Source organism: Vulpes vulpes, chromosome 7, assembly GCF_048418805.1.
Source record: "Vulpes vulpes isolate BD-2025 chromosome 7, VulVul3, whole genome shotgun sequence".
NCBI lineage: Eukaryota > Metazoa > Chordata > Mammalia > Carnivora > Canidae > Vulpes > Vulpes vulpes.
In genome coordinates, this window is record NC_132786.1 from 125,014,512 (window position 1) to 125,036,505 (window position 21,994).

General features: G+C 41.5%; 1 protein-coding gene across 1 annotated transcript in view; it reads right to left on the reverse strand.

The window, feature by feature from the left end:
• The window catches only part of AASS (aminoadipate-semialdehyde synthase), a 51,525-nt gene that overhangs the window by 25,025 nt on the left and 4,506 nt on the right, over positions 1 to 21,994 (reverse strand). Inside the window, exons 2-11 of the mRNA XM_072764911.1 lie at positions 18,791 to 18,990; positions 14,626 to 14,802; positions 11,901 to 11,985; positions 9,131 to 9,198; positions 8,888 to 9,034; positions 7,878 to 7,956; positions 7,620 to 7,747; positions 6,252 to 6,400; positions 4,631 to 4,753; positions 3,863 to 3,974 (exon numbers count right to left, since the gene is read on the reverse strand). Coding sequence (XP_072621012.1) covers positions 3,863 to 3,974; positions 4,631 to 4,753; positions 6,252 to 6,400; positions 7,620 to 7,747; positions 7,878 to 7,956; positions 8,888 to 9,034; positions 9,131 to 9,198; positions 11,901 to 11,985; positions 14,626 to 14,802; positions 18,791 to 18,982 — 1,260 coding nt within the window. The 5' untranslated portion in view covers positions 18,983 to 18,990. The remainder of the gene's footprint in view (positions 1 to 3,862; positions 3,975 to 4,630; positions 4,754 to 6,251; positions 6,401 to 7,619; positions 7,748 to 7,877; positions 7,957 to 8,887; positions 9,035 to 9,130; positions 9,199 to 11,900; positions 11,986 to 14,625; positions 14,803 to 18,790; positions 18,991 to 21,994) is intronic.

Consider the following 21,994-nt stretch of genomic DNA (forward strand, 5'->3'; position numbering starts at 1 on the left):
ATGAATAAATAAATAAAAATCTTAAAAAAAAAAAAAAAGAAAACTCTAAAGACTCCAGCAAGAAACTACTCGAACTGATACATGAATTCAGTAAGGTTGTGGGATACAAAAATCAGAATGTACAGAAGTCCATTGCATTTCTATACACTAATAATTAAGCAGAAGGGACAAAAATTAAGAAAACAATCTCATTTACAATTGTACCTAGAATAAAATATTTAGGAATAAACTTAAATGAGGAGGTAGAAAGACCTGCACTGTAAAAACTATAAAACACTGATGAAAGAAACTGAAGATAACATAAGCACATAAAAAGATATCCCATGTTCATGGATTAGAAGGACAAATATTGTTAAAATGTCCATACTACCCAAAGCAATCTTCAGGTTTAATACAATCCCTATCAAAATACCAACAGCATTTTTCACAAAAGTAGGACAAACAATACTAAGAGTTTGTATAGAATCACAAAAGACCCCAAAGGCCAAAGCAATCTTTAAAAAGAAAAGCAAAACTGGAGGTATGACAACTCCAGATTTTAAGCTATACTACAAAGCTGTAACAATCAAAACAGTATGGTACTGGCACAAAAATAGACACATAGATTAAAAGAACAAAATAGCCCAGAAATAAATCCACAAATTTATGGGCAATTAATCTTTTGCAAGGGAGGCAAGGATAAGCAATAGAGAAAGAAGTCTCTTCAACAAATGCTGTTGAGAAAACTGAACAGCTACATGAAAAAGAATAAAATTGGACCATTTTCTTACATCATATACAAAAACAAACTCAAAATGGACTAAGAACCTAAATGTAAAACATTAAATCTCAAAAATCACAGAAGACAGCACAGGCAGTAATTTTTCTGACATTGGCCATAGCAACATTTTTCTATATACATCTCCTGAGGCAAGGGAAGTAAAAGCAAAAACAAACAATTAGGACGACATCAAAATAAAATGCTTCTGCACAGTAAAGGAAACAACAAAACTAAAAAACACAGCCTACTGAATGGAAGAAAAAATTTGCCAATGACATATCTGATAAAGAGTTAGTACCCAAACTATAAAAAGAACTGATATAACTCAACACCAAAAAACACCCAAATAATCCAATTAAAAAATGAGAAGACATGAACAGACATTTCTCCAAAGAAGACGTCCAGGTGGCCAACAGTCACATGAAAAGGTGTTCAACATCACTCACCATCAGGCAAATGCAAATTAAAACCACAATGAGATATCATCTCACACCTTTCAAAATGGCTAAAATAAAAAACTCAAGAAACTCAAGAAATAGTAAGTGTTGGAAAAAATGAAGAGAAAAAGGAGCCCTCTTGCACTGTTGGTAATAATGCAAACTGGGAAAACAGTTTGGAAATTCCTCAAAAAAATTGAAAATAGAACTATCATATAACCCAGTAATTCCATTACTGGGTTTTTACCCAAAGATTGCGAAAACACTAATAGGAAATATATGCACCCCTATGTTTATTGCAACATTATTTACAGTAGCCAAATCATAGAAGCAGCTCAAGTGTGCAATAATAGATGAATATAAAGAAGATGTGGGTGTGTGTGTGTATATATACACACGTATATACATATGTATGCACATATAGACACACACACAATGGAATATTACTCAGCCACAAAAAAGAATAGATCTTGTTATTTGCAACATAGATGGAGCTAGACAGTATAGTGCTAAGCAAAATAAGTCAATCAGAGAAAGCCAAATACAGTATGATTTTCCTCATATGCAGGATTAAAGAAACAAAACCAAGGAACAAAGGGGAAAAAGAGACAAACCAAAAAACAAATGGTTTTTCTTAACTATAGAAAACAAACAGGTGGTTACCAGAAACAAACAGGTGGTTCCAGTGAGTGGAGGGATGTGTGAAACAGGTGGTGGGGGTTAAGGGTATGCTTTTCGTGATGAGCACTCAGTATTATAGGATGGCTGAATCACTCTATTGTACACCCGAAACTACTATGACACCCTATGTTACCTATACTGGAATTAAAGTCTTAAAAAATACTTTAAGGTAGATAAGACTTACTGCACCGTGATTCCAGGGAAGAAAGCCCCGAGAGATGAGTCTAGCATCTGGCACCGCATTTTGTGGGTGTAGTTGCCAACACGGAAGTGGTAGCTGGGATGCAGAGAAACTGAGAAGAGCTTTTGGCCAACTTTAAACAACAGGGTAACAAAAATTGGAGTTTCAGTTCTGCTGAAGGGGACCCCAATCAAGGACAGATTTTCCCTTGGGATCCTGAAAGACTACATTCTAAAATAAATGATGAGCTGAAAACATCAGTTTCCCACCTGCCTAAAGCCTGGTTTTGAGTCATTCCCTTCCATTATTGAATTGAGGTGATTTTTCTCGCTGCCAGAAATAAAGGAAATCTCCTCTGGAGAAAATGACACAACATCCAGAGCCCCAAACCATCTCTAAAGTTTTACATTCACAATGTCTGGCAATTAACAATAAACAAGCATATTAGTGAAGTGTCAGAACTTGAAGGAAATAATCAGCACCGTAGCTGAGTGTACTCTGCCTTGGACGTTGTCCTGATGATGAGCCACTTGGTGCCGGGAGGAGAAACATGCAGCCGGCTCACTACTTTCTGATCTAAGGAATCAAGCAAAGAACTAGAGCAACCACAGCTGCAGAATGTGAGGGGAAAATGCCAGAAAGGGCAGATTCAGAAAGAGTGAAGCCCAACTTCCACGTGACCTCTGTTCAGGTCTCCAGATAACCCCCAAACTGAGTGTGTGGGGGTAAGTGACCCAGGGAAAGACACAAGAGCTGAACTTTTATTTGAGCTACTCTCCGTCTCAGGTGCCACAAAGTTCCCAATGTAAGTCTAGCCCAATCAATTCTCAAACAAACAATAAACCAACAAACAAAAATCAGCACTTTTCAGAAACATGGAACAATCCAGAATCTCCACAGCATAACTATTCACATCATTCAGGACACAATTTCCAAATTATTCAAGTGGAAAAAAAAGAAAAAAGAAAAGAAAAGAAAAGAAAAGAGAAAAGAAAAGAAAAGAAAAGAAAAGAAAAGAAAAGAAAAGAAAAGAAAAGAAAGGAAAAGAAACCTAGGAGCTGGCTCATTTTCAAGGGAAAAGACAATCAATAAAGTTCAACCCCAAGCTGACCTAGAATTTTGGAAATATGATGTAAAGACTACACAGTGGCTTCTTAACTATGTCCATATGATAAAGAACAGTACACTCAAAATGTACAAAAAGACAGAAATTCTCAACAGAGAAAGAGAAGAGTATGCCTAAGGTAGATACTGAAATAAGAACGCTTATCTTTGGCAAATAAAATGTGATTCGGGTAATGTAGTGTTCCAGTGGCCAATCACTGATTACACCAAACAGTACAGGGCCACAACAGCTGTCACGCCACGAAGCATTCGTGATAAACATCCAATAAAGTTTTCTGTCTTTCTGATTTTTCAAATCTGTTCATGACAGCGTCACAAGAATGTTCTATCACGCATTGACCTCGACAAGCAGGAAGGGTGAAGAAAAGGAAATCTTATCCCACGTGTCATGAACATTCTCAATAAAAATACGCATAAAGAGAGATAAACCCGATTGTAATTACTCACGGAGGAGTAATTGATTAATAAATATAATACATAATAATAAATATGATTATATTCCCAATGAGACAAGTAAGCCGAATATACGTTAAAAAGTGTCCATAAACGCTCCTGAGGGAGGGCTGGCATTTCATTTCACGACAGATTTCTCGGATCCAGAAGACCAGAACATTCCTAAGATCGCTCCGCAGTCTGTGACAGCCACGGGATGGCTGTGGATGCGGCCGGTCAGCTTACCATTTCTTCCACGTAAGGGTAAAGCATGTCTCCAAAGTACTCTGTAGCTTCGATCGGAAGCTGTGCTGGCAAGTTGTCGATGGAACACATCAGAATCCCAGAGCCTTCCACACTAGGAGAAGCAAGATGCTTTATTCAGATGTACAAAGTGTCCTGTGCGAGATCTAACCTCTCCAGACGTCTACTCCATTATATGTGCTCCGTAATGATGTGTGAGTGTGCACCAAAGTATAGAAGGAGATAAACAGGCTTTTCGAACAAAACTGCCCTTCTTGAATATAAAAATAGTGAAAGGGAATAAAGGGGAAAGGAGAAAAAATGAGTGGGAAATATCAGAAAGGGAGACAGAACATGAAGACTCCTAACTCTGGGAAACGAACTAGGGGTGGTGGAAGGGGAGGAGGGCACTGAGGGGGGCACTTGACGGATGAGCACTGGGTGTTATTCTGTACGTTGGCAAACTGAACACCAATAAAAAATAAATTTATAAAATAAAAAAGTAATAAAATAATTAAAAATTAAAAAAAAAACTGCCCTTCTTCCGCAACCCGCCTCCCAGTTGAATACAGCCTACAAGGTGAGGCATCTAAGGGTTGGAATCTGCGTGCAGGCTTTCTACCCGATGTTTTCAGACGTCGGAGCAGATGCCTGCGTATTTGCATCGCCTTCATAAAAATGGAGGAATTGAATGTTTTGAACTAGTACGTCAAGGTAAGGAAGTGACGTATTATCCTCTATCTCTCACCAACCACAGCCTCGCAGTCTCACCTGTCATGAATAATATGCTGGTCCGCATCATACATGCAAAAGGGATGTTCTATTGTCGTGCATTCGGTCATGAACTCTATAGAGCCTCCCGTGTCAGCCGAAATGTCGCATATCGCCACGAGCCTGAAAATGACACTCGGGTGAGAGCTTGGAACTTCTCAACAAGACTGAAAATGAGTAAAAATGAAAGGTACTTGAACAACTTTTAGCAGGGGGTGCCCAATTGTTGAGCCCTGGCCTCATCAGCTCTTTTTCCTACAGTTCACTGTTTGGGACGCTGTGTTCTTCTAGGGTATAGACAATCTTCCCAATACAAGTTTTAGTCTCCACACACAAAAATAAGAAGGAAAAGAAGAACAGGAGGAGAAAAATAGGAAATCCCTGTTTTCCTTAGGAAAACAAGGAAGTAGAAACCCCTTCCCTAGAGAAATCATAAGAAACAGTCTAGTTAACGTTAACCTATTTAGCCAATTCTGAATAACTTAGGAAGGTTTGCCTACACCACCCCCACCCTGCTTAGTGGCACAAGGTTTATTCTGGGGGACTTTGTATGATCAGTGACGACAGGACACACAGATACCTTGTCCTTCATTCAAGGTGAGGCCAGTGCGCCCCACCAGAAGGTTTGGAATTGTAGTTCACTCTTTGTGCAGTGGGGACAGGCCTGGGCTTGTCTAGCCACCACATAATTCTACATGTTAGAGGGAAATCTCTAGAATTATGAACAGGAATCCCAGCCCAGCTTTTGAAATCCTTTAGGGGATGACCAAGAATTCCCTACCCAATCTCCAACTACCACTTGCCTTTATAAACTCTGCACTAAAAAAATAAAATAAAATAAAATAAAATAAAATAAAATAAAATAAAATAAACTCTGCACTAGCGCTAGACTGTTAGACTCAGTGTGTCTTAAATTATGCTTTGGTGGGTCCATATTTATCAAGCACCAACCCTATCGCTTGAAATTCTCGTTGTCTTCAGTGCTCCCTTTCAAGGCTTTGCTGAGCCCTGTATTCCCGTTTTCTTCTCAATCCTTGTACTATTTATTGCTCCTAGCATTCCCTTGGCATTTACCTCGTGCCAGCTACATGCCTGAGGGTAGCAATCATATCTTTTCTCCATCTTTCAGCTTAACAGAACGCCAGGCAGATGAGGTGTTCACAAATATTTACTGATTGATTATGTAATCCAACATGTAATAATTATTTGAATGCAAATTGTTATGTTGGGCAATGTCCTGCGTTCTTGTAGCCAAGATAAACAGGACCCCTATCTTTAAGGAGATTAAATGTTAATGGGAGGGAAAAAATCCATAAACACAGGAAAATAAATGATCGCAGATTTCAGGGGAAAAATAGTGACAGACCAGAGAGAGATGGGAATGGGGATACAGAAGATCCTTCGTAGGAAGTTACCTTTAAGCTTCATGTAGGGTTAAGATAAGAGTTTCAAGAAGGAAGGAAGGTTAACTGTCAAATGTTGCCGAGAGATCAGGTGAGATAAAGCAGACAGCTAGTCATTAAGCCTCAGATCCGGTGATATGTGGGTCCCCTGTGGATGACTCCCTAAAAATGGGCTCTACTGCTAAAAACCACCATCATTACTGAAGTGAAGTCCTTACTTGTGTGGTAATGCAGGGCAGCCTTCCACACCAGCAACAGAGGACTTGCCCGGCACCAAGAGACTCTGGACATCTTGGCGAGTTAGTAGACGAGGGGTGTTTTGTTCCCAGTAGATTCCATTAATCAAGCAAGTTGTATAGGGCGCAATCTGTAAAGCAGATGCCAAGTTCAACAAGACAGGCAACAGCAAATTTCAACGCAGTAGGCCGCAGGAGACCTAGCAGTAAAGTTTACGAGAAATAATTCCATGTTACTTCTAACTGACTTTACTATTTGCCATGCCAGTGGCCATTCTGTGAGGCAAGGACAATACATAGCCACCCAGATTTCAGCGTAGGATTACTCCGTGATAGAGAAGTACATGAACATAAATGTGTTAGTATTTCTGTTTTCCCATTGGCTGCACGGCCAAGAAAAAGGAAAGGACAGAATCAAGTGGCCCAGATAATATCTGTAAGCTCCATGGACAAACGTGCTACATGCATGCATATGTGGCAACTAGATCGTTATAAATCTTAGGATGCATCCAGTCACCAATATTTCTGTGATTGGGGGAAGACAAGGAATGGAAATTTACTAGAGCTTTAATTTTTCAGTCTGAAACTAGCTTCATGATCTTTGTTTCTCAAGCATCTCCAGCATTCTCAAGCTACAGGTAGAAGTCCTTCTCTACACCATGCTCTACATGCTATAACAGCTAAATTTCAAACCAGGATCTACAATCTTGTTGTCCAAACATATTTAAAATTATTTAAAACATTCCTTTTCATAATAACTGCAGGCACTTTTAGTTTATTTTTTTGGTTTGTTGGTTTATTTTGAGGAGGACTTTGCAGTAGCTCCTACAGAACACACAAATACATTGTTCTTCTTAGGAGATAAGGCCAGCGTGTTCCCACCAGAAGGTTCTGGATTATAGGTAACTTTTTGCACAGCGGAGATAGATCCCTGCTAATGCAGCTGCGCTATTTCACCCTAGTTCCCTACAATCAATGTCGGGCATTCCAAAACAGCTGGCTGTGGTTAGGATCGCAATCTGTGGCCATAGAAGGGATGAACCTAGATTGAGATGAAACCTCATAGACGGTGTGCTTTGCCGATAGCATTCACTAATCCAGGATAAATACAGAAAACGGTACTCCTCAGGCCTGAAGTAGAAACACAGACAGTAAAGCAAAGAGCAGACCCACTCAACCCCTAAGCAAAGGCCACTCAATAGAAGCCAACAACTCCTAGGGCCAACCCAAAGGATTCACAAGTCCATATGAGGAGCAAACCAAAGTATGCATTTATAATCCCCTCCTTGGAAGCAGCCTAACTGCAGTATATTATGAGCAACCAACCCAGAAGCTGAGGGTGATACTCACATCAGTATTAAAACGACTTATGTAGCGCTCAGGATATTTGTCATACTCTACAGGATCATACACACCATCTGTTTTCCTGACAAGATGATGATGGCGACTTAACACCGTCCCATACACTTTTCTCAGGTCTTGCAGAGGAGAAAGAAATTAGTAAAGTAGGTGACAAATGGTAAAGATTTATGGTGATAAAATATTATAACACAGAAACTGTTAAAAACAGTAAAAGATATGTACAGTCACCCCCCCCCTCCTCCTTACCCCCATTTTGGGAAACTTCTTTCAATTCATGTGGCTCTACATATTCACAGGGTAACTCATTGAAGATTTCTTGGGCTCCCTGCAAATAATACATGAGTAAAGATCTTAAAATCAATGGGACGAAAGCCAACACAGTTTCCTGCAAAGATTCCAATTCACTTTCTCCACAATTTTTAGCTCCACTTGTCCTGTCGGGCAATGAGGACTGCAACACAGAAGTACAGATAAGCCTCTTGCACGGTCTACAAACCAGCTTTTATTCAAGTATGAACATCATTCATTGGAAGGAACTTTATTTATTTTTTTTTTACTTAGTTACTCAGAGTAGACACAGGGGTGTTTAGAAATGGGAGCGCAATAAAATATTTCTATTTACTTTTTGTTCTGTGGCAGAATTATTTCAAGTGAGGAAACTATATTTCCTATGAAAAAAAATCAGATGCCTATCTCACAGTGTAATACAAATAGTGATGTCTTATTTGTAAAATATTTTCATTGAAAGATCTCTTTCCCAATTACAAGTTTCACCAATCGCAAATGCCTTCTCAAAAGTATCCCAGAAAGGAGAAAATATTAATTCCGGTCCTGAATTAAGCTTCCTAAAATCTTTTGGGCAAAGCTCCAAATCATTTAAAAAAAAATTCACATCCTGTGCTCATGGTGAAACTTTTGGCTATCTCAGCGATAAAGGTAAAACAGATCCCCGAGAAGAGACCTTCATACCATTAACAATGGTTTATCCCTCTACAAAGAACAAGTGTTCAAAGCCTCTGACAGCGTGGAGTCAACTAAAAGCAAAGAAGATGAGTTTGGACCGTCACTGCTCTATACTGTGGGAAAAGTTAGGTAGGTAGGAAAAGGACCAAAAATAGAACACCTGCTCCTCCAGAAACAGGGCTCCGAAATGACCACAGGAATGACCACAAAATGCTCACTTATCCTGGGGTTAGTTTCAGAGTTTCGACTGCTTCACAGAAAGAAGAATTTCTCAGAAGTATCTAAGAAGTTACCTTAGAGACGTTACCGGTCCCTGTGAACACAAATGTTAAAGGCCCTATGGATTTTGGCATCAGACCCAGAGATATTTCGTAGCCAGCGTCACGGACGGCCTGCACAGCCTGACTGCTGTTCCTGTAGTTATGGGCCATGCCGATGTGCTGGAAGCAAGCACACACGCATTCCAGTTAGCCTGCAGCCTGAGACATCTTCCTGATACGCATTTTCAAAAGAAATAAACAAAATACACATCTCACCATGAAAGGTGTGTGATGGCCCAAAGCAAGGAGCCTCAGCCCCATTCCGTGTAAAATGTTGATCATCCCTGTTGCAGAATCAGACCAACAGAAGAGCCGTTACCAGGAGCCGAAGCCGTTCTCTCCGACCATCCTCCAACCTGCTCGCTGCGCTGATGAAGCACAGACCACAGCATCCCAAATTTGGAAGGGGGGCGGGGGTCACCATATCCATCCCCTCAATTTCCTGCCGTCCAAAGTGCTAACCCAGCTGCATCCCTATCTGTCCCTTCCACTTCCGATCCTGCCAGAATGGAAAGAGGGTCCTTTTTCTCTCCTATGGTTATCCTCTCCGCCTCCGCTCCGGATCCCTTCCCCTCCCGTGCCTTCTCTAAGGAATTCACTCCTGAAATTAGTCCTTTCGCTATCCCTCCCTATCGGCTCACTCTCCTCAACATTCAAAAACACTTGCATTTCTCTCCAGTTAAAACTAAGAAACAAACAAACAAAGGTCAGCATTGACCTTCTGGCTGCCCGCAGCAAATTCAGTGAACAAGTGTCAGATCTCGACTTACCTGTCAGAGACTCGCCAATGTGGAATCCCTCACTTAGAGCCCTTTCTTCCCTCCGCATCCCCGACTTGAAAATTTTCATCCCACATTTCTATAGGTCCCTCTTTCCAAGTCCATTTCTTTCAAATTAGTGTCCTCTGCCCTCTCCTCAAGCATTAATCAGCTTCAGGATTCTGGCCAGGGCCCTATTCTCTTCAATCTCTACTTTTTTTTCCTTAGCTAATTTTATCGAGTCCTAATTTTCAAGTATTCTGTATATGCTGATGACCCCAAGTCTGTATCTCTAACGCTGGTATTTTATTTCAAGACCTGACCAACTACCTCATGGATTTCTCGATTTGGACTCAAATAGTGAAAACTCAGCATACCCATAGCAAAGACCTCAGCATCCATTCTCCTCTTCCTCTTTTTAGGAACAGAACTTCCCTTCCAAATGTTCTTTGATCTTTTTTCTGAAGTCAACTTTTAAAAGAGTAGCTTATATTCAATACAACGCACCAATTTAAAATGTACCATTTGATAACTGTGAACACACGTACCCATCCATATTACCACCGACAAAATCGAGATATGGAATAGTTCCATCCCCCGAGTCAACCCTCCCCAATCCTTTGTTCCAGAAAACTGCTGATCTTATTTCTCTCTGTAGAGAGTCGTTAATTCTAAAGTTTTATGTAAATGAACTTATAATTATATACTTAGACGTGTCTGCTTTTACTCAGCTTGTTTTTCAGATTCATACATAATTCAGTGTATTAATAGTCTACTTCTTTTTATTGACAAGGAGTTTCCATTTTATAGGTATATCACAATTTATCCATTCCTCTGCTGATGGACATTTGGATTATTTCTAGGCTATTATGAATGAAGCTAGTAGAAGTAAGTCTCTATAAGAAAATAATTCATTTCTCTTGATAAATCCCTATGAGTAGAATTTCTTGTATAGGTTGATATTCAAGTTTTTTATTTCTTCCTGAGTTGGTTTTGATAATTTTGTCCTTCAAGGATTTGTCTATTTGATCAACATTGTCAAATTTATTGGCCTATTCATAGTATTTTCTTACCCTTGTAATGTCTACATGATCAATGTTGAAGAACACTCTTGTATTCCTAATATTGGTAAATTGTGGCTTCTCTCTTTTTTTAAATCAGTTTAACAGGAAGCTTATCAATTTTATTGATTTGTTTAAAAAGAACTAGCTTCTGACTTCATTTTCCTCTTATTGTTCTTTTCCTTGTATTTGCTTTGTTTAATTACTTCTTCTTTCCTTTATAAGATGGAAGTTTAGGTCACTAATTTGGACTTCTTTTCTAATAAAAGCATTAAATGCTATAATTTGCTTCTAAGCACCACCTTATCTCTACCCCATAAATTTTGGTATGCTGTTTTAAATTTTCATTCAATACAAAGTATTTTCTGATTTTCCCTGTGATTTCTTCTTGACTCATGGGTTATTCAAAAATACACCGTTTATCTTCCAAATATCTAGAATTTTCTAGATATCTTTCTACTATTATTTCAACATCAGCTTTATTATAGTTAGAGCACATACTCTGTGATTTCAAACATTTCATGTTTATTAAGAACTGTACTGTCACCCAGCATATGGGCCCTCTGGTGAATGCTCAACAACCATCAGTTATGTCAGGGGGGCTGACGGGGTCTTACTGTTCTATATCCCCACAAATTTTCTACTTGTTTTAACAATAACAGGCCTTCAAATAATTGAACCTGATACAGAGTTATAACATAAAGTGGTGTTTCTTCAACTAAAGAAGGTTCAAAATATTAATTGGGACAAAAATCAAGTGAGTTTCCCCCCAACTCCAGCTCTTATCCTTTCTAGACCACTCCTCCCTTGGTTTCTGTCCCTGCATCTTCTCCCTTTCTTTCCCCCTTTCTTCTTCTCCATAATTTCTCATCACCAAACCGACCTCTCCTAGTCTTCCAAACAACTATCTAAAAAGTCAGATCCTATTCATAGTTGCTCTCCTTTTCCTTGCTTTCTTTTTCTTTTTAACTTTTGTGATAAAGATATGTGATGATCTGCCTTGTTATTTTATTCCCCTAATATTCATCACCCTTAGTCACACCCCCGTGTTTATTTGTATTAGTGGAAATGAACACTCCCATGCCCTTGCCACAGAAAGAAAGAAAGCACAGTCACTTCCCAGGCAAATTTAGAAAATGGGTGACATAAAAGCCCTGGCATACCTACCTGCCACACCTGCCCACTGTCCAAATGCCACTACCCGTGTTCCTCTATGATCCACCATTTTCTCATAATCAATAAGCCGGATTTCCTGAGGAAAGGATAAAAAATATTCACCCAGACTCATTAAGCTTAATCTCAATGAGTAAAAGTACATATATGAGCAAATATTCTACATTTCTTTCTCCTATAAAACATATCTTGACTCTATAAGTCACCCCCAGGTGCACCATGAAATATTTAGAAAACACTAGATCACAAACCAATGATAGGTTTGTGGTCAGAGATGGTCCTAGCAGGGTGATCAAGGTCCCCTGATGGTAATCAATAAAATAGGAAAGGCATGAATTCCTTTAACTTTTATGCCCGCACATTCTACATATATTATCTATATAGTCCCAACTCGTCCCCACATCCTTCTAGTCTCAGAGAAAACAAGTCCCTCCCGGGGCTAATCTCTGTGAGCTGGATCCCAGCCTTTCCCCACGTCTTCCACGACCACTCATGAACTTTATCTTTCCGGCATCACCCCTATGTACCCTGCTCCTTCCTACCTTAAAAATGACAGCACCCCCTTTAAGTCCATACATGCAACCGATCTTGTTCTGTTTCCCTTCCTCCTTCCCTCTTTTTTCTCTCTCCATCCATTTACAAAGCGGCACATGCTGCCTGCTTTTCACTTTCTCACCTTCGCTAAAACCATTTTCTTCCTTTGTCTTTGGGAATCTTCCCTCTCAGAAATGCCTTAGTAATTCATGCTTAAAAGCTCTTGATACACTGTAATCATAGAATGTTTTAAACAGTCATTTTATCTCCTCAAAGATCATATGATTTTTACCATGTGCTTGAATTTAAGAACGTTTAGCGTTCATCCACCTGCAAGTCATCGGTTACAAAATGCGGCCAAAAAGCTGCTGTGTTGGTTGTTTTTATTAATTCTCTTGTCATGAGCAAAAGTTCGTATCATAACAACAACAAAATGTTTCTAAAGTACTTTTTTAAGTTTATCTGCTTAAGGTGAAACCTTTTTCTTATAATATTTATTTCCATTATTTACTTTTTGACTTTGTTCTTCAAAATCACTAGAAATTCACTAGCCCGGGTCTAGCCCATTTGAAGTGGGTGGGAGTGCATTCCATAGGCCTACACAGACACATTTCCCTCCATTGCTTTCAGTGTTTGTGGTCTCCTGTCCGCTCCCTGTTCTCAGATTCTAGTCTAGTTTCTAATGCTCTAATCTAACATCCTACCCCGTTTGGAGCCTGGCCTTCTCTATCCACACTCACTGTCTACCCTCATCCCGTCTCATGGCCATAGGAGCCATCAAGTCTCTGACAACTACAAACACCTATCGGGAGAAGCCGCCCTCCTGAGCTACAAACTCATACCAGTGGCTCGCTCCTTAAAATCTAGTGTTTAAAGTCTAAAATCTCCTTAGATGTCTAACGGACAAATTAAACTCAACAAGCCCTAAACCTGATGCCTGATGCTCCCGCCCAAGCCTGCTCCCTCTCGCAGCACCATCATCTCAGTCCGTGACAACTCCTTCCAATTGCTCAAGCTGAAACCTTAGACCCCTCTCATTCTGCTCTTTCTCCCATATTCCACATTCATCTCACCAGCGACTTCTGCAGGGTCTGACCTCTAAATGACACCCAACATCGGGTCTGTGTCTCACCGCCTCTACTTCCACCACCCTCGTGTGAAACACTGTCCTCTGTAACCCGGTGTCCCTACGAGTCTAGACTAACATCACATCAATTTGCTCCTCCCATCTCCAATATCACCCACACAGTGGGCTGAATAAGCACTTTAGAACACAATGGACTCGAAGCCTCCGCTCAACTAGACCTGCACGACTTTGTGCAGCGATGCTCTCTGCTTGGAAGACTCTTCCCCAATGGATATGACTTGATCCTTCACATCTTTCAAATTTTTGCTCAGTGCCAAATTTGCGCTGAGTCTCTCCTGGGTCATCCTATTTAAACTATTGTCACCCCCCCCCCCAGAGTGCCCGGAGCCCCCCTTCGCCGCCTGGGTCCTATTTATCACCATCACACGTATCTCTAAATGACAGGTGGGCTATCTGATTTATATATTTATCATCGGTCTCCTCCCACTGGAATGTAAGCCCTGCGAAGACAGGGGTACCTTACTGCCACTGCAGTGAAGAGTGTCCGGCACACGGCAGACACTCGCTTAATATTTATCAAATGAATACTCTGTATTTTAATTGGCTCATAGTTTTTCCATAGTACTTATATCTCAAAAAATTATTTCTTCCTTTATGAATGTTAATAAATGTAAAAGGAATTCCCAGTCTGGTTCTGGCATGACAGAACTGTGCAGCCTCAGCCAGGTCACTTTGCCTCTCTGGGCTCCATCTGAAAAATGAGGGAGGTGGATTATATGATCCCAGAGGCTCTTTTTAGCTCTAAATTCCACTTGGTAATATCTGACCAATTGACCTAATAAAGTGCTAATCGTGTAGGGGGAACACTTCTAACATTCTTTCTTTTCAGTACAAAAGCGATGCAATGTTTGGTTTCTCTTCTTACAAACTCCAAACCTGTAGAGCAGAGGAGCCCTAAGAGCAGCAGACTATTCGAGCACCCCCTTCCCTAGTGAGGTGAATAACAGGATGTGTTTCCTAGATGCTGAAAGAAAACTAAAACTCTACTAGGCAATATTGTTTCTCTGTTAACATTAATGATTACTGGTCGCTAATTACCTGTCTCAGAATCTCATCCAGTAAGCCCATATTGGCCTCCTGCGCCTTTATTGTGTGGGAGAAGAAGGCGTAAGTCTTCTTAGACATTAATTTTTCCTCTGGGGGTCTTTTAACTCCCAAAATTAGGCAAGCTTCAGAAATATCCTCCTGAAGAATGCCACCAGCTTTGACGTATTCCTGGGAATGCAATTTTGGTTAAAAGTTATTTCCCTAATTTGCTATATTCATACTTTCTTTAATAAATAAGTGTAGCAATTAAAGGCACAATCTTTTGAAGGCATAAAATCTGTATGGGTTAGAGTGACTGATAGAATAAATACTTCTGGTATTTTTAGTTTCTAGCTAAGGATCAATTTAATGTTTGACTTTTGTAGAAAAAAAAAAAACCCAGTGAGAAAATTCACCACCTACTCCTATTTAAGACCAGTTAATAGTTTGATCATAACCACTAGTTCATATCACTTAAAAATATTTGTGAAATGTATATTTTATTTTGTATGACCAATGCACTGAAATGCTAAATGCAAGCTAGTAATTTATTACTCAGGTATATTTTTAAAAGAAATATATATCTGCAATATTTACTTTTTTTTTCCCTTTTTTTTGGGGGGGGGTCAATTAGTATTTGTTATTGCCCCATTCCGTCCAGTAGACTGTGCTAGAGATGAGACGGTAAGACACACCAAAAAAACACAGACATTTGTCCTATAAAGCAGATCACAAAATACAGTAAAAAGTCAGGAGCACAGTAAATGAGGCTGAATTCAAAAGAATTATGAATAGCAGGATCTAAGTGATACATTAGTCCAATGGATATTGAAACGATTCCTGAGTGAGATTATGAAGGAAATATGAAACTTTAAAGTAATCTAAAAGGCTAGGTAGGATCTGGAGAGACAGAGGTGAGAAATGCAAGGTAGTAATATCAGTAAAAAGTATTGATGAAATATATACAAATATGGAGACAGGAAAATAAGGACATGTTTGGGCACAATGGATAAATCAATTTGGAAAAGTAGACTAAATATTATCATGGTGAATATGATCTTTGTCGGACAAAAAATAAAAATCATCATCAACATTGATTAATAAATTAGTACTTACCTTACTGAGCTCTTTGCAGGAATTATTTCATTTAATTTTCATAAAACTCCCATGAGGTAGGTACTGTTATGGCCATTTTATCAATGGGAAACGTGAGGCTTACACATTTATCTGAGATTGAATAGCTAGTACATGAAGACAATAGAAGTTATCCCAGATATCTGAATAAAGGGTTAGCATGATCCAGGGGGAATTAAAAGAGCATCAAAAGTGGCAGTTGAATAAAAGGAAGATGGCTCCAGGGAGGAACTTTAAAGGAAACTACAGATGGATAGACGCTACAAGGATGAACATACGATTTACACCTGGTTTCTTTAAAAGCAATCTATTGGCTCATCTGTAGTAGATGGTTTAAATAAATCACGAATCGTGGAGTAATTACGACAGAATGATTCAAACGCAGCCATTAAATAGAATGAAGCAGAGCTCCATGAACAGGCAAAGAGTGAGTGGCAGGATACGTTGTTGACTAAAGAAACAAGGTACCATGAAGTATGCATAGTGTACAGCCTTCCATGTCAGACTAAGGGGGAACCAAAAATACACATATACGCGCTCCTTTTTGCAAGAAGAAATATAGGAATATAGGATCAGAAACTAATGACGATAGTAACCTAGGGAGTGGGGGGGACAGTATGGAATGGATTAAGATGAGAGGAAGACTTCTCTGCATTACATCATTCTACAGTTTTAATCTTTGAAACTTGTAAATATTTCACTTATTTAAAAAAATATAATTAAATCAAAAAGGATTTAAAAGCAAACTTTAAAATGTATAGAAAAATGTAGATAAATCCAACTGTATATCACATTGACAATTTAACTACATAGAAAGAATGACTCAAATAACTTGAATACAGCACTCTGGACATTCTTTGTGAGATATATTCTAAGAGCAAAAAACCTTTTAACTCAAAAATATTAAACTCCATTTAATAGGTTTATTTTTTTATTGAAGTATAATTGACATAGACTATATTAGTTTCACGCGTACAACACAATCATCAGTATTTGTATTTATTGCAAAATGATCATCACAATAAATCTAGTTAACATCCATCTCCATGCATAATTATGTGAGAACTTTTAAGACCTATTCTCTTTGCGTTAATAGGTTTGCTTTAGTTGTAATATTAGTATCGTGATTCCAAAACTAACTTTATGTGTAATACAGGATAAAGCAAAAAACATGCATTATTATTATAAAGAATTAAAATTTTCACTGCTGGATAAAATAGATACAAATATAAAATTTTTAAGGATGAAAACCTGCAATGTTAACTCATGATTTAATAAAATTAAATAATCTATATTATACATATGTGTAATCTGTGCATTTCTTGGCTCTATTCACTGAAAGTGCTAAGAGCTACCAGTAAAAATAAGCACACCTAACACAGATATCCGATCTTGGGTTCTATGAACTAAAAGAAATCAGGCCTCCCTGATGAAATGGCTCATCCCAGGGGCAGGGCGAAAAAAGCAGGAGGTAAGACTAAGATCATTTGTTGTTGCAGGAAACAAGAAAGCTGAAAAATAAATGGATTCATGTCCAAAGGACATAGGGGCACCCTTAAAGGAACCATCTATCTCAAATTTGGATAATTGGGACACTTAAAACATAGTTAATAAATCATCATACATTAAATGAAAAATGCCCATGCATCTGTAATGACACTCGAAAGAGCAAGAGAGAAATTAGGAACTAAGGGAAGTCTCTTTTCTATAGAAGAATATGAGCCAATAAACTTAGAAGACTGATAAAATCAGAAAATCATCACTTTGCAAGCTTACACACACACACACAAAAATGATTCAGGCAAAGATTATCAGTATATGCTAACACCCTCAGCAGCAGGTAGTTGAGAAACAAGATTCACGGGTCTCAAAACATCATCCCGCAGACGACTCCGTAGCTACAAAGGTTAAAGGTGCTTGGACAGAGACCAGGTGGCAAGGTCTCAGCCAAGCTGCTGCGAACTCCTGCCCTCGGGGCAGCCTGACACTTCTCGGGAAGAGCACGCACCACGCCTATAACATCTAAGTCAACAGTGTTGTTTTTTTAAAGATTTTATTTATTTATTCATGACGGAGAGAGAGAGAGAGAGCCAGAGGCACAGGCAGAGGGAGAAGCAGGCTCCGTGGAAGGAGCCTGATGTGGGACTCGGATCCCGGGACTCCAGGATCAGGCCCTGGGCCGAAGGCAGGCGCCAAACCACTGAGCCACCCAGGGATCCCCATCAACAGTGTTTTAACCCGAATCTAATCACAAGGCCCAGACCAACAGCACCCAGAAGCAGGCCATTCATTACAAGTCAGCTAGTCCGGACTCTTCAAAAAGAGCCAGTGTCCTAGAAACAAACAAATCAGAAGGGGGGGCTGTTCTGGATTAGAGAGACATAACAATAAATGCAACAGGCCTTAATTAATTAATTAAGCCTCAATTAAAATTAAAGACCATAACGTGACCCCGGGGTCCCGGGATCGAGTCCCGCATCGGGCTCCCTGCATGGAGCCTGCTTCTCCCTCTGCCTGTGTCTTGGCCTCTCTCTCTCTCTCTGTGTCTCTCATGAATAAATAAATTAAATCTTAAAAAAAAAAAAAAGGCCATAAAGACATTTGAGACCATGGGAATTTGAAATGGGTGATGTGAGATGATATTATGGAATTATTAATTTTTTAGGTATGAGAGTTACATAGGAAAGTGATTTACCCCCCCAGGAAATGCAGAAGGGTCTTTTCGGCCCTGTCGCCGCAGTCCCAGGACAGGGCGGCACAGGGAGACGGTGACTGAGGGACATGCCCTCCTTCTGAGGGCAATCCCTCCATCCCTCAGCTGGAGAAAGCAGGGCAGCGGGTGAAAATAGGACTCGATGGACTAAATTCTAGGCTCAAATAAAAATTCTAACTAGAAATCTCATCGTAATCACAAGAAAGGAGTGTTGTCATGTGGTGTTTAAGTGACATTAGGAAACACTTCATTTTTACTCAGAGGCCCCTTGATTTCCATACGCAGGGTCATTTTAGCTGCACATATTTAGAAACAATTAGAAATATGTACCTTATCGTGAATGGCCCGCCGGTTGGAAGGCTGTATTAGGACTTTGTATCCCAGGTTGGTGATCCCCTTGATGTGCCGGGGAGCCAGGGGCGCCCTCCGCTCCCAGGCGTTCACGTCCTCCCGCCTCAGGGCCATCACGGCCTTGTGGTGAAGGCCCCGCCGGCCCAGGCTGCTCCCCGGCACTCGCAGCATCTCGGGGCCTGGGGACCGCAAAGACAGGGTAAGGGGACAGCCGGGCTGGGGGGCGGGGGGCCGGGCTCCGCTGTGAAAGCCAGAGAAAGGGGAGGGAGACCTTCCAGGGTCAAAGTGCTCCTTTAGCTAAGAGCCAGGTGCCTCTGCTCCTCGAAGGTGTGCTCAGGACAAAAGCTTTCGGCAGGTGCCCCCCCACCCCACCCCCAGGGCACCTACAGGCCGTGGATTCAGGCCCATTGTGCCGGCCTCAAGGCTGTGACCTCCAGTCCTGGCCGAGACCCTGGACAATCCAGCCGCCACCTCTGCCAGGTTGCACCTTGGACCGGTCCCCGAACTAGTGCCACTGCGAGGGGGCGGCCCTGGGTAGTGACGTGCTCCTGGCGGCCCAGCGAGGCCCAGGCCAGCAAGGACGGCCGGGCGCCTTGACAGCACAGGGCCAGTTTCTAGTAATTCCTCGTGCCCCAATCTGTCCAGGCAGATGGGAAACTTAAGAGAACAAAACAAGCAGGCTCCTCCAGGACAGGGGTTGGAAGGGGAGAAGCCCTGGCCTGCCCCCCCACCCCCTGACCTCTTCGCAGCTACCGACGTCCCCGGGTCAGGGTTTCCTCTCCCTCGTCCACTTCCTCCTGCTGTTACATTAAACCCAGACCTGTCTCCACCAGTTTTCTGACTGCGATTCCGGATTCGGGATTCCAGATTGCGAAACACGGCTCATTTGTCCCAACAAGCAGCAGTTACAAGAGGCTTTCTGTGCGTCGGCCGCGGCGAGCCTACGTGGATTCTTAAAGCCCTCGGCCCTCCTCGGACCTTGCCCTCAGAGGTCACCTCACGGATGATTCGGGGATCGAAGGATGCCAAACCTTCGTTGTTTATGTTTAAGGTCGGCATCAAAACACAGGGACTAAATGCTTTCACGTGTTCTCGAAATTTCCTACTAGTCCTGGTAACACACACCAAAGTCCTTATGAAGCACGTTTCTGTTATGCCAGACTGTGGTCCCTAAATCAGACCCACCTCACAGACGGGAAATTGTGTCTGAACAATGGCACACGCACGTGCATTTCCGGGGAGCAAGCACTTGCCACTTGGATACAAACCTATCGGGTCAACTCACAACAGCGACAGGCTCACCGAACAAGGCCAACAGCAAGGAAATCAGCTAAAAAGGCTTTAGAGCATTTTCTATATTCCTTGGCCATTAGAAACAACAAACACCCACCATTTGCTTCAACGTGGATGGACCTGGAGGGTATGATGCTGAGTGAAGTAAGTCAGTCGGCGAAGGACAAACATCATATGGTCTCATTCATTTGGGGAATATAAAAATTAGTGAAAGGGAATAAAAGGGAAAGGAGAAGAAATGTGTGGGAAATATCAGGAAGGGAGACAGAACATGAAGACTCCTAACTCTGGGAAACGAACTAGGGGTGGTGGAAGGGGGGAGGGCGGGGGTGGGTGTGACTGGGTGACGGGCACTGAGGGGGGCACTTGACGGGATGAGCACTGGGTGTTATTCTGTATGTTGGCAAATTGAACACCAATAAAAAATAAATTTATTATAAATAAATTAATTAATTAATTAATTAATTAATTAATTAAATTAAAAGGCTTTAGAAAGAAGAGGGCCGGTGAGAGAAGCAATGCACATGCCGATGAACACGCCCACGACAGCCTCGAGGCTCCGGCCGCTCTCACATGGGGCAAAAGGCTTAGAGCAGTATCTTCAGTAAAAGGTTGCTACACACTCTCTAAGTTGGTTATTTATCCAGTTTTGTTTTTTAAATTTTTTTTTTTTGAAAGAGCGAGAGAGTGCATGTGGGAGCGGCGGGGAGGAGCAGAGGAAGAGAGTGCAGAGGAGGCCCCACGCTCAGGCCCCGCAGAGGGACAGACGGACGGACAGAGCTCCCCACAGGGCTACGAAGAAACAGTCGGGTGCTCAACCAGATGAGCCAGCCACGCACAGCCATACGGTTTTGTTTTGAAAAGAGATTATAGGGGATCCCTGGGTGGCTCAGTGTTGAGCACCTGACTCTTGATTTCTGCTCGGGTGGTGACCCCAAGGTCCTGGGATCGAGTCCCATGTCGCTCCCTGCATGGAGCCTGCTTCTCTCTCTGCCTGTGTCTCTGCCTCTCTCTCTCTCTCTCTCTCTCCTCCCGCCCCCATGTCTCTCATGAATAAATAAAATCTAAAAAATATAAATAAATAAATAAATAAATAAATAAATAAATAAATAAATAAAATTGCAGTAGGCCCAAACCCAAGCCCAGGCCCGTTGCACTTAATTCTTCCAAACCACAGGAAAACTGCAACCTCCCATAGGACTTAAGTCTCTATGGTTCTTAAATGAAACCGATTCCAAAAATAAGTGAGTTATTCTGGACACACAGATGAGCCCAGAGAAGGTGCCGCCTTCCCCGCGGGGCTCTGTGTCACATACCACCAGGGACCAAGGGACCCTGCATCTCTATTCTTAGAAGCAATTCTCGGAGTCAGTGTGAGGGAACATGTTCCGATAAGGTCGTGTCCCTACGGCCCAAACTTGATTTAGAATTTTTTTTTTAAGATTTTTATGTACTTATTCCAGAGAGACCCAGAGAGAGGCAGAGACACCTGCAGAGGGAGACGCAGGCTCCCTGCAGGGAGCCAGATGCGGATGATCCCGGGACCTCGGGGTCATGCCCTGGGCTGAAGGCGGCCCCTGCACCGCTGGGCCCCCAGGTGCCCCTTGACCTAGAATGCCAGCCTCACCCCACTCAGTGGCCATCCCCCCTCCTCTCTGCACCCCTCCCCGGTCTGGAGCAGGGGTGGGGGGTGGGAGGAGGCACAGACGTGCCCACGTGTAACACACGTATGTATTCGCAAAGGCAGGCTTTGCACGGAGACCAGACGAGGAGCGTAGCAGGGCGTGATCCTCTGAAGTTTCTTAGGGAAGCTGCTTTCACTTTCACTTTTTGTAGGAAAGTGTCAGCTGTAACCCAATCTAGTGCCACAGTAACCAGTGATTCAGCACT